The sequence below is a fragment of the Nannospalax galili genome, unplaced genomic scaffold (genome assembly GCF_000622305.1).
Source record: "Nannospalax galili isolate Female #2095 unplaced genomic scaffold, S.galili_v1.0 scaffold101, whole genome shotgun sequence".
Taxonomy (NCBI): domain Eukaryota; kingdom Metazoa; phylum Chordata; class Mammalia; order Rodentia; family Spalacidae; genus Nannospalax; species Nannospalax galili.
The window spans coordinates 1,164,082-1,179,661 of record NW_008345700.1 but is presented as its reverse complement, the minus strand read 5'-3'; the positions used below and the strand labels follow the sequence as shown (position 1 = coordinate 1,179,661).

Genomic DNA, 15,580 nt, shown 5'->3' with positions numbered 1-15,580 from the left:
TTTTTTTGTCCTTTTGAGGACCCTAGCTGGCCTGGATCTGCTACAGAGACCAGGCTGGCCTCAAACTCACAGAGATCTGCCTGCCTCTGCCTCCCAAGTGCTGGGATTAAAGGCGTGCACCACCATGCCCAGCCATGAGCTTTTCTTCTTTTCCAGAAAAATTCTGAGTAGTCAGGAAGAACTGGACATAGAGGAAAGACCAAGAACTCTAAGAGCCTGTCTTTCTGATAAAGCAGAGCACCCCACTTCCCACTCTTCTCAGCAAAGCATCTGAAGCCATCTGCCCCTTCAGTGTCCCAAGTGTTCAACATTGCTGCCGTCTTGAGCTACTGAAGGCTTCAGTGGGCTGAGGTCAGGAGTGGGCTGGCTGAAGAGACAAGTACAGAGAGAATCCAAGAGACTAGCCAGTCCCACTCCTAAAGCCCCTCATGTCTTCACAGATGCACATCTCCAGCCTGGGGTCCGGACCATCTGTCTGAAGACCTCTCAGAGGGTGCCCTCTAAGTGTGGCCAGAATTGACCTGTACAGCACTCAGCAAGCCCTCCTGTGATCCTCCTGGTGATGACCTCCCCAGGAATCAGCTCTGGGATTCCTCAAACAGTGCTGCCCCCAGAGTTCAGTACTTTCCCTACCGTACTACTGTCAAGCAAAGGGCCCCATACCCAGCCCTGGGCCTCATCATAGCTCTTTTCTGAAAAAATAGTAAAGGATGATTACACGCTAAGCACCAAGTAAGAGCCACACTTGGCCTGGAGTTTGGCTCATAGGGTTCCCTGAACAACCCTGGAGCTAAGGATATTGTTCGAATTCATGAGTGAAGAAACAGGTTTATTGAGAGTTAAGCAACTTCCCCAAGACCACACAGAACCTCCTATGGGTGACAGAGCTAGAGTCAGACCCAGGCATGTGTGGTCCAAGCATCTGCACCCAGCAAGCAGGAAGCTTATATGTTGTGCCTTAACACAGGGTGCCACCTCCACCAGTGACCTTTCCAGAAGCGGCTTCACAAGAACCCTGCCTCTTTCAAGAGCAAAATATTAGCCTAGGCCAAAACAAGAATTCTAAACATAAGGACTCCTGACAAGCGCGTTCCCACATTTGGCACACACTCTGCCTTCCTCTCTTCCTCTGGGCTCTCCCGTAGCTTCCCCTGGTTTTGCATGCAGATCTCCCGTGGGCCAGGCTGCAAGCAGCACGATGTCTGCCTCATTCCCAACCTCACCCTGCAGTCCCTGGCAGATAGTCGCCATTGCTGAGAAAGAACACGTTGAACTGTGCCATCCAGGAGAACGGCACCCAGCACCCAGTGTGTAAAGCCCAAAGCCAGTGTGCCCCAAACAAAGCAGATGAGGCTCACGGCGCCGCTGGAGGCGGATTTGCCACCTGCTCCCTGAGGCCTACGTTGTTTCATTTCATGCACTCGCCACTCTTTGGAGCCATGTTCTTGGTACCCTTAGCTCACCTAATGTGTGCTGGACCTGGACTCTGATCACATGTCTTGCTGATTCACAGGGAAGGAGCGGCTTGCTGCTTGCCTTGGAGTTACTGTTCTGGAAGCCACCCACTTTTTAGAGGGGTTTTTGCAGAAGTACAAGAAAATCAAGGACTTTTCCCAGACAGTCATTGCCCAGTGTCACCATACAGGTAAGCCAGCTACAGCTTGGTCCCTCCTCCTCCAGGGGACACAGCCCCTGGCTCTGTGGCTGTGCAGATGAACAGACAAGTGGGTGGTGTGTGCATGGGTCACTGACGCTGTGTAGAGGTAGCTGGGAGAGCCATCAGCTCCTGCTGAATAAACAGGACTGAAAGACTCTCCGTGTGAAGGGCTCCATCTGCAGCAGCAAAACGAAGAAGCCTGAGCTAACATGACAGCCGCACAGACAGGTAAACCAGACAGACAAACCCTGAATCTGCAAGGGGAGCAGTATATGCCTGCGAAAGGCCTGTGCTCCAGTACCTCCACAATTTGGTCACTAAAGGAACCCAAACAGATTCCAAAAGGTAAAGCAGAGCAGGTCTATCAGCACAACAACAGGAGGGCAGGTGTGCACATGCTCTGTGAGTGCGGCTTCCATCCAAACACTTATCTGGAATGTGTCTCAATCCTGTTAGTTATGACTTTAAAAAAGACATCCCAAGAAAAGGACAGCATTTTTAAAACAAATGATAGTAAAATTATCTCACAAAACCATGAAACTTGGCCACACCGATGCTTTAATTGGAAATAAAAGAATGCTTTAAAGAGTATTCTATTTAAATTTATTTATTTTGATTTTTTGTGTATGAGAGTATTGCCTGTGCCATGCACTGCCCACAGAGGTCAGAGAGGGTGTCAGAGTCCCTGGAACTGGAGTTATGGATGGTTGTTAGCTGCCATGTGGGTGCTGGGATTCGAACCTGGGTCCTCTGCAAGAACAGCCAGGGCTCTTAAACGCTGAGCCATCTCTCCTAACCCCTAAAAGAAATTTATGACTATGAATGAGTTATATTCAACACAAAACAATTAGAAAAGAGTAGCAGAGTAAATCAAAGAAGGAAGGGAGTAAACGGGACAGCTGCTGACCAACAAGCAGCAGGATGGATTAGGAATTAGGGAGAGGCAGCATTCAAAAGTCAGCACTTAGGGCTGGAGAGATGCTCAGGAGTTGAGAGCACTGGCTGTTCTTGTAGAAGACCAGCATTCCTGTTCCCAGCACCCACATGGCAGCTAACAACCATTTGTAACTCCAGTTCCAGGGGATTTGACACTCTCTTCTGACCTCCACAGTCATTGCACAACACAAGTTCACTTACATACATGCAGGCAAAACACTTATAACTTAAAAAAAAAAAGTCAATACTTACTGTATAAAAAATGAAAAACTAATTGGCCTGGCAGGATCCATGTACCTCCAGGTCCAGGCAACACCTGTAGTCCCACATTCTCTCAGGGACTCTTCTGTCAGGAGCTTATAACCTGGAGCCTGTGCCCGGTAAGTTCTGGGCCGCCTGTTACAGGCTGGTCCTCATCCTGCTAGCAGACCATCAGGCAACATCAGTGCCTAGTCACCTCCGCTGGCCCATAACGGAGCCTCTGTGAGCCCCCAGCACACTCAGAATTTGAGTTCCTAAGCCTCTGTTCACCGTAGTTATCTACCAGCATCCAGTAGGCCTCAGGCTGCTCTAACCAAAATGAACATGCTGTCTATCTTGTCATACTGAAGCAGTGCTAGTACCTGGTATTGATGAGAGTCTATGAAACCAAGGTCTTTTCAGATGCTGTAAATGGGATTACAATTATGATACAGATGTTTGGGTAGTGCTGATTGTGCACCAGGAGTGATTTTTAATATTTTATTTCTTTTATTTCATGCATATGAGTGTATTGCTTGAATGTGTGTAAGTACACCCATGTCATGCGATGCCTGTAGAGGTCAGAAGAAGGTGTCAGATCCCCTGGAACTGGAGTTAGGACAGTTGTTAGCTGCCATGTAGGTGCTGGGAATCGAACCTGGGTCCTCTGCAAAAGCAACCAGTGCTCTTAACTGCTGAGCCATCTCTCCAGCCCCAGGAGTGATTTTTAAATTGTTTCCAGAAAGCGACTCATGTGCTCCTCACTGTCTAAGAAGTGAGTTTTAGTGCTGCCCCCATTTCACAGCAGATAAAATGAGTCACCTGGGAGGGTATGCTGCCGTGTCACACGACCAGCAGGTGTGAGCACAGCCCCTGTTGCTCTTCCCCAGTATTACACACCACCTCCCCTCCTGCACTTCACTTTCTTGAATGGATGTGGATGATAAGTGTTCAAAGCATGTGGAGTCATTGGCAGATGCTTGCAGGATGCCTGGCATATGCCAGGCACCATGTGACCAAGGACAGCAGCTCCTTAGTCTTCCAAACCTCTCAGCCATTCCCCAGCATCCAGGAGGCCTCAGGCTGCTCAGGGGAGACAGGGAGAACACAAGTGAGCCAGAGCCCTGGAGACAACAGAGATTACAGGAACACCTGGGTCACGGGCAGAGAGAAGCCCCAGAACAGCTGCCAGCCACAGCCTTGCTGAGGAGGGGACCATGGTCAGAACTTGAAAGATCAGGAAGGGTCTGAGGAAGTGCCCAGTGTGAGCAGGTGGGGAGACCTGGGCAGGTGCACAAATCAGAGAACAGATGGGTTGGGTCAAGCCCCATGCATGGCACTCCACATGGACGTTTTGTCTTTAAACAAAATAGTGTTGAAAGAGATCAGGGGAAGGGGCTGGAAAGATGGCTCAGCAGTTAAGAGCACTACCTTGCTCTTATAGAGGAGCCAGTTTCAATTCCCAGCACCCACATGGCGGCTAACAACCATCCATAATTCCAGTTCCAGGAGATCAAACACCTTCTTCTGACCTCTACAGGCATTACATGACATGGGTGCACTTTACACACATCCAGGCATAACACTCATACACATAAAATAACAATAATAATAAATAAATAATAGAAGAGAAAGAGATCAGGGGAGTCTGAGTCCAAAGCCACAAGCCAAGAACAATCCAGAAGTAGTGGGGGCATTCGCTCAAGAGCAGAGTTGTATGAAGGGAGAATGACAGATACCAAGGAGGTAATGGCCAGTCAAGAAGATATCAGGGAGGCCCAGGTCCAAGTACTCCTGGCTGCCAGTACAAGCAGGTTCCGGCTCTCAAGAATCTGTGCCCTCTGCCTTCCCTGGCCCAAACAGACTTAAGATACCAGTTGCTCCCAAAGCCCCCAGGGAGGCCCACAGCCTGTTCTCAGTCATATCTGATGCAAAACAAAAAAAAAGTTCTCTCAACTGTGCTCCAGGTTCCTACCCCTCACCTCTCTCCTCCCTGTGCCATGTGGCCTTGGAGGGGCCACAGCCATGTTTAATCCAACCAAGAGGGAGCTGAGGTAGCCACTTCCTGTGCTGGTCTTCCCATGGCTCACCTCACCTCCTAACATGTGCATGGCTTCCAGAAGCATTGCTTCCACCCTGGGCACCAGTGCAGAAGGTCAGGGCTCAGTCCTCTTGTACTGAGCAGGAACTGTGATCACCTAGAAGAACTGCAGGGGGCGAGAGGGAGCAATGTTTGAAACGTGTAGTCAAGTGACACCCACTTTGAACCACAGTGGGATCATTCCATAAAAACTAGAAACAGGGCAAAGTGTGTGAACCCGTAGTTTCTGGCTCTCCGTAGTGGGCAGTCTATTGCTGTGGTTGCTGAGAGAATAAAAGATGACATGAGTTCCATAGGTGCCCACGCCTGGAGGCACAAGCACAGGGCAGGAGAGCAGCCAGCAGGAAGGTCTCAGACCAAGGACAGCAACACCTGTGCTCAAGAACACGAAGAAGAAATGGTATGCCCTAGGCCCTTCAGGGCTCATTGGTAGATGTACAGCCATGGGGCACAACTCTTGACTGCCCAGCATGCAGGCAGAAGCCATGGACATGTGAAGGCATGAGAACTAAATGTGCTGAGTCAGCCCAGCATCCTGTCCTTGTTCTGCATACCATGTAGAGGAGGTATTCAGTACCTTGTTACTCTATGATGATTATGTTTAGACTGGGGTGTAGCTCAGTGGTAGAGTGTTCACCTAACATGTGAGAGATCCTGGATTCTGTCCCTAGCACCCCGGCAACAACAAAAAGATTATTTTATGTCAGGAATTCTTCCAATCCTCAGACTAGTGGAGGATTTGCTTCTGACCCTCACCAAGTTAAACAGAAGTCCTCACTGCTCAGGAACATGTACAACTAACACAGCCAACACTGTGCTTCTGTGTATTTCCTATTTATGTGTATGAGTATATTGCCTGCATGTGTGCAAGTGCACCGCTGCCTTGCAATGCCCACCATGTGGGTGCTGGGAATCGAACCTGGGTCCTCTGGAAGAGCAGTCAGTGCTCTTAACCGCTGAGCTGTCTCTCCAGCCCTGTGCATTTCCTTTTTTTTTTTTTTTTTTTTTTTTTTTGGCTTTTTGAAACAGGGTCTCCCTAGTCCCAGTTGGTTTGGTACTTACTACATAGACAATGCTGGCCTTGATCTCACAGACATCCACCTGCCTCTGTCTCCTGAGTGCTGGGACTAAAGGCATGTGCCACCACCCCTGGCTCTGTGCATTTCTTTTAAAAAAAAAAAATTTTATTAGCCAGGATTGGTGGCGCACGCCTTTAATCCCAGCACTCAGGAGGCAGAAACAGACAGATCTCTGTGAGTTCGAGGCCAGCCTGGTCTACGTAGTGAGTTCTGGGCCAGCTGGGGCTACAGGGAGACCCTGTCTCAAAAATACCCCCTAAAAATTTATTTATTATTTCTATTTTATATGTATGAGTATATTGCCTGCTTGTGTGCAAGCCCATGGAAGTCAGAAGAAGGCATTGGATCCCCCTGGAACTGGAGTTACAGATGGTTGTTAGCTGTCATGTGGGTGCTGGGAATCGAACCTGGGTCCTCTGTCAGATCGCTCTCCGACAGGTACGGCACAGGGAGAGAGGCCAGGACCAGCCTGTGTTCCTCTCTTAGGGGCTGAGCGGGATGGTGAGTGTCGGCGACTCAAAAACCACACCGAGCTGGGAGTCTTGTCGAGGCAGGAACTCACTTTATTGTGTCAGGCATCAACTTATATAGTTTAAGCAAAGAGGGTGTGGAAAAGGGGGTGGGTATAGGAATGTGTCATCTGGGGTGAAGACTGTGGGCCACTGGGAATTTACCACGCCAGTTGTTACTGGGCAGAGGCAATCTTAGATAGGGCTCTGCTGAGTCACCTCCACATGGAAGTGACAGGCCAGAAACAGGTCGCTAAACTTTAGCCTGGCTTATGAAATTATATTAGGCCTCATTTTCCTCCATGCCGTGTGTATGAGGGTCCCAAAGGCCCAACAGTCCTCTTCAAGAACAGCCAGTGCTCTTAACCACTGAACCGTCTCTCCAGCCCCTTCTGTGCATTTCTTAAGAGCCCCAAGCCATATAGGCTTCAGGGCCCAGAAGACCTGATCTGCCTTCATGTGGGGACATGGCCTTGCTTTGTACTCCAGCTGACACACAGTTCAGAATAGCTCCTGTGCCCAAGCTTCACATGTGGCTTTGAACTTTAGGATAAAAACTGCCCTCCCTTGTCCTGAGTCAGATCTAAGTGCAGCTAGAAGACAGAGTAGACTCTTGACACCTGGCAGGCAGAGGCCATCCCACTGCAGGCCCTCCCTTTCCTGCACAGGCCCCAACTTCCCTGGGAACATGCCAGACAGCCCTGGGGAAGACCTGGAGTCAACATGGGGGGGAGGGCTTCCCACCAGGTGCTGTGTCACCCGTTTCTGTCTTTCATCTGCTTCTCCTTCCTGGAACCCAGGCTATGTGACATCCATTGTGGGTAGAAGGAGGCCCCTGCCGAGGATCTGCGCACAGGACCAACAGCTCCGGGCACAAGCAGAGCGTCAGGCAGTGAACTTTGTGGTACAAGGTACCAGAACCCCCGGCCTGCCACTTTCTGTGGCTCCTCAGGTGTTTGGCAGATAGTACTTCATGTGCTGGGAACTCTTCCCCATGAGCCTTGGCCCTCACCTGCCCTGCCTGGCAGTGGCACAACAGCTGAGGTGGCAGATGCTCAGCACAGAGCCATTCCTATATTTAAGACATGTTGCCTGGGCATGGTAGGGCATTTGAAAGGCTGAGGCAGAAGAACTGCCACAAAATTGGGGCCATCCTAGGCTACATAACCAGACCCTATTAAAAATAAAAATAAAAGAATCTTCCCTAAGACCCATGGAGGCCATTCTGTTCCCCTCCACAGCCAGGAACCTGAGTCCCCAGGAGCCTAGCCAACAACAAAACAGCCTTAGAGATGGGTTACTTGACATGTAGGCTGAGTCCCTTCCCTCCCACCCCGAGGGCCTGGCCAATGTGCCCGCTCCATGCCCCAGCCCTGAGACGGAAGCAGCACTGGTGCACTGAGGAGGCACAGCTTGCTTTCAGTTGCAAAACTCCTTAATCGTGAGCGGTGTCCACAGGCAATGTCACATTGCCGTGTGATAGCAGCTCAGGCACTGTGTGCCACACACCTCAAACCCTGAAACAACCCTTTGTGTCCACAGGTTCTGCTGCAGACCTCTGTAAGCTGGCCATGATCCACATCTTCGCTGCCATAGCCAGTTCCTCCACCCTGACAGCCAGGTCAGTGGGGTAGTCTGTCTGTCAGGTCCAGCTTTTGCCCAGCTGTGATGAGGGTGGCTGCTCTGTGCAGGAGTCTCTGGCCTCAGCCCTCTCCCACCTGTGGGATCTCTGTGCTGGCTACCCACCCGCCACAGAGCAAAGTGTCCCTCTTGAGTCTGAGCCTCTGGAGGCATTCAGCCTGGCCACGAATCTAGGGCCTGCTCTGCCAGGTGCACCAGTAACAACTGGCCTCTATCAGATCAGGCACAGAAGATCAAGGAAGAAACGCTATGTTCTGAACCCTCTGGGGTCTTCATTGTGTATGCAGCCTATTGCACACAACTCTTGGCCACCCACTTCTGAGACATGAATATACAGGCCTGCCACAGGCTGCTGCTGCTGCAGCCGGGTCCCTAGAACCAGGCTCAACCACACCTTGGTGATGGACTTCACCCCAGCCATCCCAGCCACAGTTCACAGGTCTGACCTGCCTTAATTGCTTCCCTGGGGTGAATGTTTTGAGGTTTTGGGTGGCAAGGAGACAAGAAGCTCTCACCCCAGCCACCTCTTCCACCAGGGAAACAGAGCCCGGTGTTAAGTGTAGGCGGCTGCCTAGACACCCGCTCTCTTCATGAGACTTCTAATATTCCGAACTCGAACCCCTGCCTGTTGTGTCAGATGCTAAAAGAGCCCTGCTCCTTCCACCCACATCTGTTTTCCCATCCCACTCTAAAGACCTCAAGCTTTTCTCATGGTCCTGTGCAGACCAGGGTACCCTTGTCACTGCCTAAGGGGGGTCAGGAACTCCACCCCTGGAGGGAGGTGGTAGCTTCCCTAGATCCTAAAATGTGAAGTGGGTCTCGTAGACCCCTGCACTATAGCCCCAAGGAGCTTTGGGGACATGGAGACCTACTTGCCTGTGGAAACTCTTTACCAAGTTTACAGTTTTCTCTTGGCTTGTAATATTATTCATGCTCAAGGCATGGACTTTTCCTTTGAAAATGTTACTTCTTCGAATACTTCCCCTGTCCATTTTGACTCTGTACCTGTGTCTTGGGTGATTTTCAGGAGTGCATGCACTGTGGATTGGTGCCCCATGGAACCAAGGGTCAGAGGCTGCCCCCGGCTCCAAGCCCTGCTGGCCACTGCCCCTTGTTGCCCTGCTCTTAGGCACTTTGCTGGAGAGAAGCAGCTTGGGACATGCAGCCTGTGGGACACAGTCCACTGTGGGGCAAAGCTCCCTACCCTTGAATGAGCCCCAGGACTCCGGGGAAGGTGTTGAGACTCCAGTTGAGCCCAGCTCCATGGTCCTGCTGACCCCTGTCCTGGAGATGGCCAAGAGCTGAGAGCACACTGCAAAACTGGGCCACCTGGTTTCTCTGTTAACCTCTGCCATCTGCTCAGCACTTCCTCCAGGTTCCCTGTCATTTCTGAAATCTACACGTCCTGCCAGTTCCCAGTGTTCCCCAGGTAAATTCTAGCTTCATTGGGGATGTACACAGCCTGCGCTGGCCCATCCCGGCAGTTTCTGAAATCTACACGTCCTGCCAGTTCCCAGTGTTCCCCAGGTAAATTCTAGCTTCATTGGGGATGTACACAGCCTGCACTGGCCCATCCCGGCGGTTTCTGAAATCTACACGTCCTGCCAGTTCCCAGTGTTCCCCGGGTAAATTCTAGCTTCACTGGGGATGTACACGGCCTGCGCTGGCCCATCCCGGCGGTTTCTGAAATCTACACGTCCTGCCAGTTCCCAGTGTTCCCCAGGTAAATTCATTGGGGATTGGGGATGTACACAGCCTGCGCTGGCCCATCCCGGCGGTTTCTGAAATCTACACATCCTGCCAGTTCCCAGTGTTCCCCGGGTAAATTCTAGCTTCATTGGGGATGTACACGGCCTGCGCTGGCCCATCCCAGCAGCTGCTGAATCTACACGTCCTGCCAGTTCCCAGTGTTCCCCGGGTAAATTCTAGCTTCATTGGGGATGTACACAGCCTGCACTGGCCCATCCCGGCGGTTTCTGAAATCTACACGTCCTGCCAGTTCCCAGTGTTCCCCGGGTAAATTCTAGCTTCATTGGGGATGTACACGGCCTGCGCTGGCCCATCCCAGCAGCTGCTGAAAACCACACACTGTGCACCTGCAGTCGTGCAAGTTACCTCCCTGTTACTGTTTTTGGAGTTAGTGAAAGAAGTTAGTGTGTAAAGGCTTGGAGTCTCTCTGATAGCAATGTCTTTCCAAAAGATGAGCATAGGCAGTCTGAATCAGGGGTACAAAGAAGGAGAAACTGAGGCAGCCTGCACCTTGTCTATACTCAGGTAGGACCAAGCCAGAACTGAGGTTCTATACTCAGATAGAACCTACCCAGCACTCCAGAGTCTCCTACCTTGCACCAACACACAACTGCTCCTCCAAGATGAAATTACAAAAGGGTTCAGCACAGCTGGGGTGCCCTGGAAGAAGGCGCTGCCTGACAGGCCCCCGACGGGAATGTTCTCTCAAAGGAGCCAGGATCTGTCTGCCTCAGTCAGGCCACCCTGATGCAAACACTCTGTGTCCTCTGTGAAGCAAGACAGTAAGTCCCCTAGGCATAGGGTCCCTTCGTGGGAGCCCAGGCTTCTGAGCCTGAATTCCTCTGCTGCCCCAGCTCACTCCTGTGCTCCAGCTCCCAATGAGAAGTGTGGTGTCTCAGTGGCTGTGAGAGTGATGTGTGAGTGACTAACAGTCACACCTATTCTTAGGTCCTGCCACACCGGCAGCTCATATTGCACTGTGTGATATCAAAAAGTGCGAAAGCGTTTCTGCTAAATCTGGAAAGAGTTACAAGTGCCTCGTCTGAGGTTTCTGCCCATTTGAAAAGTAAGCCCTTTCGGAACCAAGACCTGCCAGACACTTTGACATTAGTTTAAGAAAACACACGCCATGCCACAACTTGGTCCCTGCCATGTCCTGTCACAGTCTGACTTCTGTAAGGGTAATGCTGATGCCTTGGCCAGGGGCAGGACATACCTCCCTGTGACAGTTGGTCTGGGCCCAGCATGACACCACCGCATGACAACCTTTAGGATATGCACTTGGCCTCCAGTAACAATGGCCTGGCTGTAGCAGCTTGGGATGCAAAGGTATACAGTGTTTCTCCCAGGGAAGGCCAGGGCACAGTGGTTGATGGCTTTGTTTTAGAAGCTCAGGGCTTTTCCCTCTTGATGCCATGATAGGGGCTACGGCTTTGAAAGTTACACCTTCCAGGAAAAGGAAGGTAGTGATGATCAAAAGAGTATCTGCCCCATAGCCAAGGTAGCCCTTTAAGAACCTTCCTGAAAGTTGGAAAATAGATGTCTTCTGGGCCACACCACCTTAGAGGAGATGTGGTGTATGCTAGGAACACAGCCGCCTCCCTTCCCCACCTAACAGCAGAGAGGTGACAGAGAGGAAGGCTGATGGGCAGGCCACCGTAGGTCTCACTCTCTGCATAGGCATTTGAAGGCTGCTCCCTCCTTCTAGCCAGGGTTTACTAACACATCCCATGAGCACTGACTGGGGAGTCTTGTCACACCTTCCCTGTGCAGCCTCAGCTCCCAGGTGTCCAGGAGGGGTGAGGGGCAGACACCAGGGAGGACAGATGGGATGTGACTGATTGCTGCCCTTTGGAGTCCTATCCAGGAGACAGAGCCAGGACCACAGAGGACAGAGCACATGGGACCCATCCATGCCCTACTCGTCTCAGGGGGCTGGAGGTGCTTGTGACCATTCTTTGAGTCACCTGTACCACACACCCCATCCCTGAGTGCCAGCAACTTGTACACCCCACAGAAGGGCAAACACTATGTCTGAGGGCTGTGCATACACAAGGACTTTAAGGTGTCTGCCTAGAGAACTTGGCCAGGATCATACCCTCCAAGGGGTTTCTAGGTTTGTGGCAACTGGCACATGCTCTGCATGCCAACATGGATCTGTGAGCTGAGTGCTCAGATGTCCCCAGCACTCCATGTCTCATCCTGTGCACATCTGTACCGGTCCCCTTCCCCTAGCTGAATCTGTAAGGCCTGCTTGACACCCTTGCCCAGCAGTGCACTGCTCCCCGAGTCGTCCTGCTGTAATGGGGAAGGGTACTGGGGAAGGTGGGCCCTAGAGCAACCCATGAAGCCAAGTTCAGCTGGAGCTGTGACTTGGTACCCAGATTATCTGGCCTCCATGCACCAACTGAAATTGCATGTCTAGTTCTGGATTGCCCATCCCAAATACCCCATACCTGGTATGGTTTTGTACCTTTGAATTTTGATGTTTTCTGAATTCTGTTGAGTTTCTAAATTCTGTTGAATTTTAAAAGATTGCCCCATCGCTTCTGCTAAGCTGAAGGTGTGCTCTCACCACACTCCAGATTTATTTCTACTCCTCACAGCAGGAGTAACTCTCCTAACCTACCTCAGCACTCCCCCATACCCGCAGGTCACCATCACATCCTATGACCAGGGAAGGGGAGGGGACATCAAGGCCCCATGTGCGCTGCACCTTTCAGGGAGCTCTTCCCCCACCCTGCCAGACTTCTAAGAGCATGACATGCTCGACCTGGTCAGGGATTAGACAGCTCACTAGAGTTATTTCTCCATCTCTTATGGCCCCTTCTCCCCACTTCCTGGAGCTGTCTGCTGACGGTGGGTGACCCAGGGCCATAGCACCCAGGCTAGCCATGCTCATTCCCCATAACCACATCCTTTCAGTACCAGGTGCCAACCAACCTTCCAGGAACTTTGAAGGATAAGCCTAAGTCCCCATGTCCATACCCCCAAGTGATTTTCTCCCTCTCCAGGTTAGTTGCCCAAATTCATGACGAGCTGCTGTTTGAAGTAGAAGATGCGCAGATCCCTGAGTTTGCAGGTGAGCCAGGGGAGCATGGGGGCAGTGTTCTCCCACAGTTAGAAGAGTTGCCATCTCCTTGAAGCCCCCTTTCCTCTGTGTGCCCCTCAAGGCCCCTCCTAGCTGGCAGAGATGCCGGTTTGGTCGGGTGTCCCTGGAAAGAGCAGGTAGATGCCCAGAGCTCCAAAGCAATCATGAGCTGTCATGATAAATGACTGATCCTCCACCTAGACCACTGGAGAGTCTAGAGAGATGATGATCCCAGCTACCAAGATGGACCTCTGTCAGGGCCACAAAGCTACCTTCACAAGTGTGACAAGCACAGCAGACCTTAGCCAGAAGCAGCAGGGATTGTGGTCTTCCATGCCCAGACTACTCTGACTAGGCAGTGTAACCTGGTGCCTACTCCTAGCCTCAGCACCATAGCCAGACCTGGCAGTATGGGCACAGTACTTACCCACCTCGGCTGGACGTCCTCTACCGGAGAGCGCTAAGGTGGAGGGATGCAGCCAGCTCAGTGTGGTGGGGAGGAAGGTTGCGTTGAGGGACCTTCAAGCTGCATCCTAGGCCATGGATGCGGCAACTAGGCGCTGAACCAGCTCTGAGGCTACATGAGACCAAGGCCCTTGACCACTTGGTTTGGGTGACCTTACAGACCCAAGAAACAATCAGGTACTGTGGCCAGGGTGGGACTGAGCCTGAAGATTTTTCTGTCCTTTACTCCTGGGGCCTGGAGGCCAGGAGGCTGACCAGCCCTGGACCCAGGCAGCCTGCAAGCTACTATTTTCCTGTTCTAGCTCTCGTCAGGGGCATCATGGAGTCCTTGCAGCAGGTGCAGACCCTGGAACTGCAGTTGCAGGTGAGGGGACTTCTGCTTGGCCTCCCTGCTGTGGCCTTCAGTCTGGGTGGGCAAGAGGGTCCCACTCACCGAGGGGCAGGGGGACAAGAATAGAAGGCAGACCCCAGTCCTGTGCACCAGGGCTGCTGCCTTGCCCGCCTCCATTCCCCACTCCCCCACCGAGGAGCCCCTTTCCTGCTGGATGACTTGGCTGATATCTGGTAAGACACTACCATGGATATCTGCTGCTTCTCCTCTGAGCAGGGGCTGAACCCCTTTCCTGAGGCTCACCCTCACTGAGGGTATGGACACTAAGGCCCCACCTACCCCAGGTACACCCCAGGGTGTACCCAAACACAGGCCCACACTGTACCTGGCTGAGCACTGCTTGGAAGCAGCTCTGGGTCCTTGCCAAGAAAAGACTTCTGGGTGGGTCCATGCAAGCTCCTCCAGAGCAATGTGGACAATGGAATGGGGTTCATAAGCTGGGAGGCCCTGAAGCCTGCAGAGCAACACAGATGGTACCAGAGACACATCTTGCCACTCAGGAGAGAATCCAGCCCAGTTAGCATCTTAGAGCCAAGCAGGGCCACAGAGCCTGGCTAACTCCCAGGGGTAGCCTTGGCTCTACTCACATGTAGTCCTCTGAGGCCTTCCTAGGAAAGGCTCTGACCTGCTCAACCCTCACTTTATGAGACACCCTGCTGCACACCAGGGCAGTAAGATAGGTGGCACCTGCAGGTCAAGGAGTAGCTCCTGTATTGTGCCCACTGTGCCCCTGAGGTAGTCCATAAAGCCTATGCCTGTGGCAGGCAGAAAAGTAGGTGCTGGGATAGGGGGTTGAAGCCCAGGAATCCATATCTCAGCTGCCAGGCCCTCTCCAGGAACAGAGCCATGGGAGACAAATTATAGCTGAGGGTTGGCCTCTTTCTCCTGTCTAAGGCTGTGGGCAAAGCCCATCAAGCATGGGTCTTCAGACCCCTGGAACCTTTTAACTTGGCGATTCCCAGAGTCAGGGCCCTGAGGGGTGATCACAGATTGTACTAAGGGTACCTTGTCTGGGAACCCTGCAGGCTTGCTCACTGGCTGAAGCATGGCAGGTGTCTGTGGTGTGAGCCTGCCCCAGGGCAATGTGGTTTGCATGTGTGTGTTTGTATGTCCACGTGTGCATCTGTGTGCGGCTGCTCCATCTGTGAAGGGGTATGCCCCTGCATACTGCAACCTCCTCCACCTGCATGTGGGCCTGGGAGACAGCTGGGCACAACTGGCCCTTCCCTGAGGCTCACATCTGGTTGTCACCCAACAGGTACCCCTAAAAGTGAACTTGAGTGTTGGCCGCTCATGGGGACACCTGGCCCCACTGCAGGAGGTCCTCGGCTCAGCCTGAGCCACACCAAATCTCCCAGTCACAGCTGAGCCAGTGCTGGGACTGGGTCCCTCAACACCTACCCCCAGCAAGTACATTTTTCAGTTTGTCTGTAACCCTGGGCAACAGGGGAGGCACTGATTTCACCACCCTAACCCTAACCCACCAGCCCACTGTGTAGCCTTCCCCAAGGTCACCAGCCTGGCACTCTGAGTTGTCCCCTAGAGTAAATGTCCTATGAGGAGCCATCTTTATCCTTGTCTGAGTAGATTTTTCTCATGGGCATTCGTACACACACACACACACACACACACACACACACACACACTGCTCAGCAAGAGGTTGGACTGGGGCGCGCTCACGATGTGAAGTTTCAACGACTGAGATCACCGTGAGGATACAA

The 15,580-nt window shown here is 52.1% G+C and overlaps 1 protein-coding gene across 1 annotated transcript in view; it reads left to right on the top strand.

Moving 5' to 3' along the window:
* Poln (DNA polymerase nu) overlaps nt 1–15,417 on the top strand; it is a 206,576-nt gene extending 191,159 nt beyond the window's left edge. Inside the window, exons 20-25 of the mRNA XM_017800294.1 lie at nt 1,514–1,645; nt 7,323–7,433; nt 8,065–8,143; nt 12,927–12,994; nt 13,771–13,832; nt 15,118–15,417. Coding sequence (XP_017655783.1) covers nt 1,514–1,645; nt 7,323–7,433; nt 8,065–8,143; nt 12,927–12,994; nt 13,771–13,832; nt 15,118–15,198 — 533 coding nt within the window. The 3' untranslated portion in view covers nt 15,199–15,417. The remainder of the gene's footprint in view (nt 1–1,513; nt 1,646–7,322; nt 7,434–8,064; nt 8,144–12,926; nt 12,995–13,770; nt 13,833–15,117) is intronic.
* The last annotated feature ends 163 nt before the right edge of the window (nt 15,418–15,580 follow it).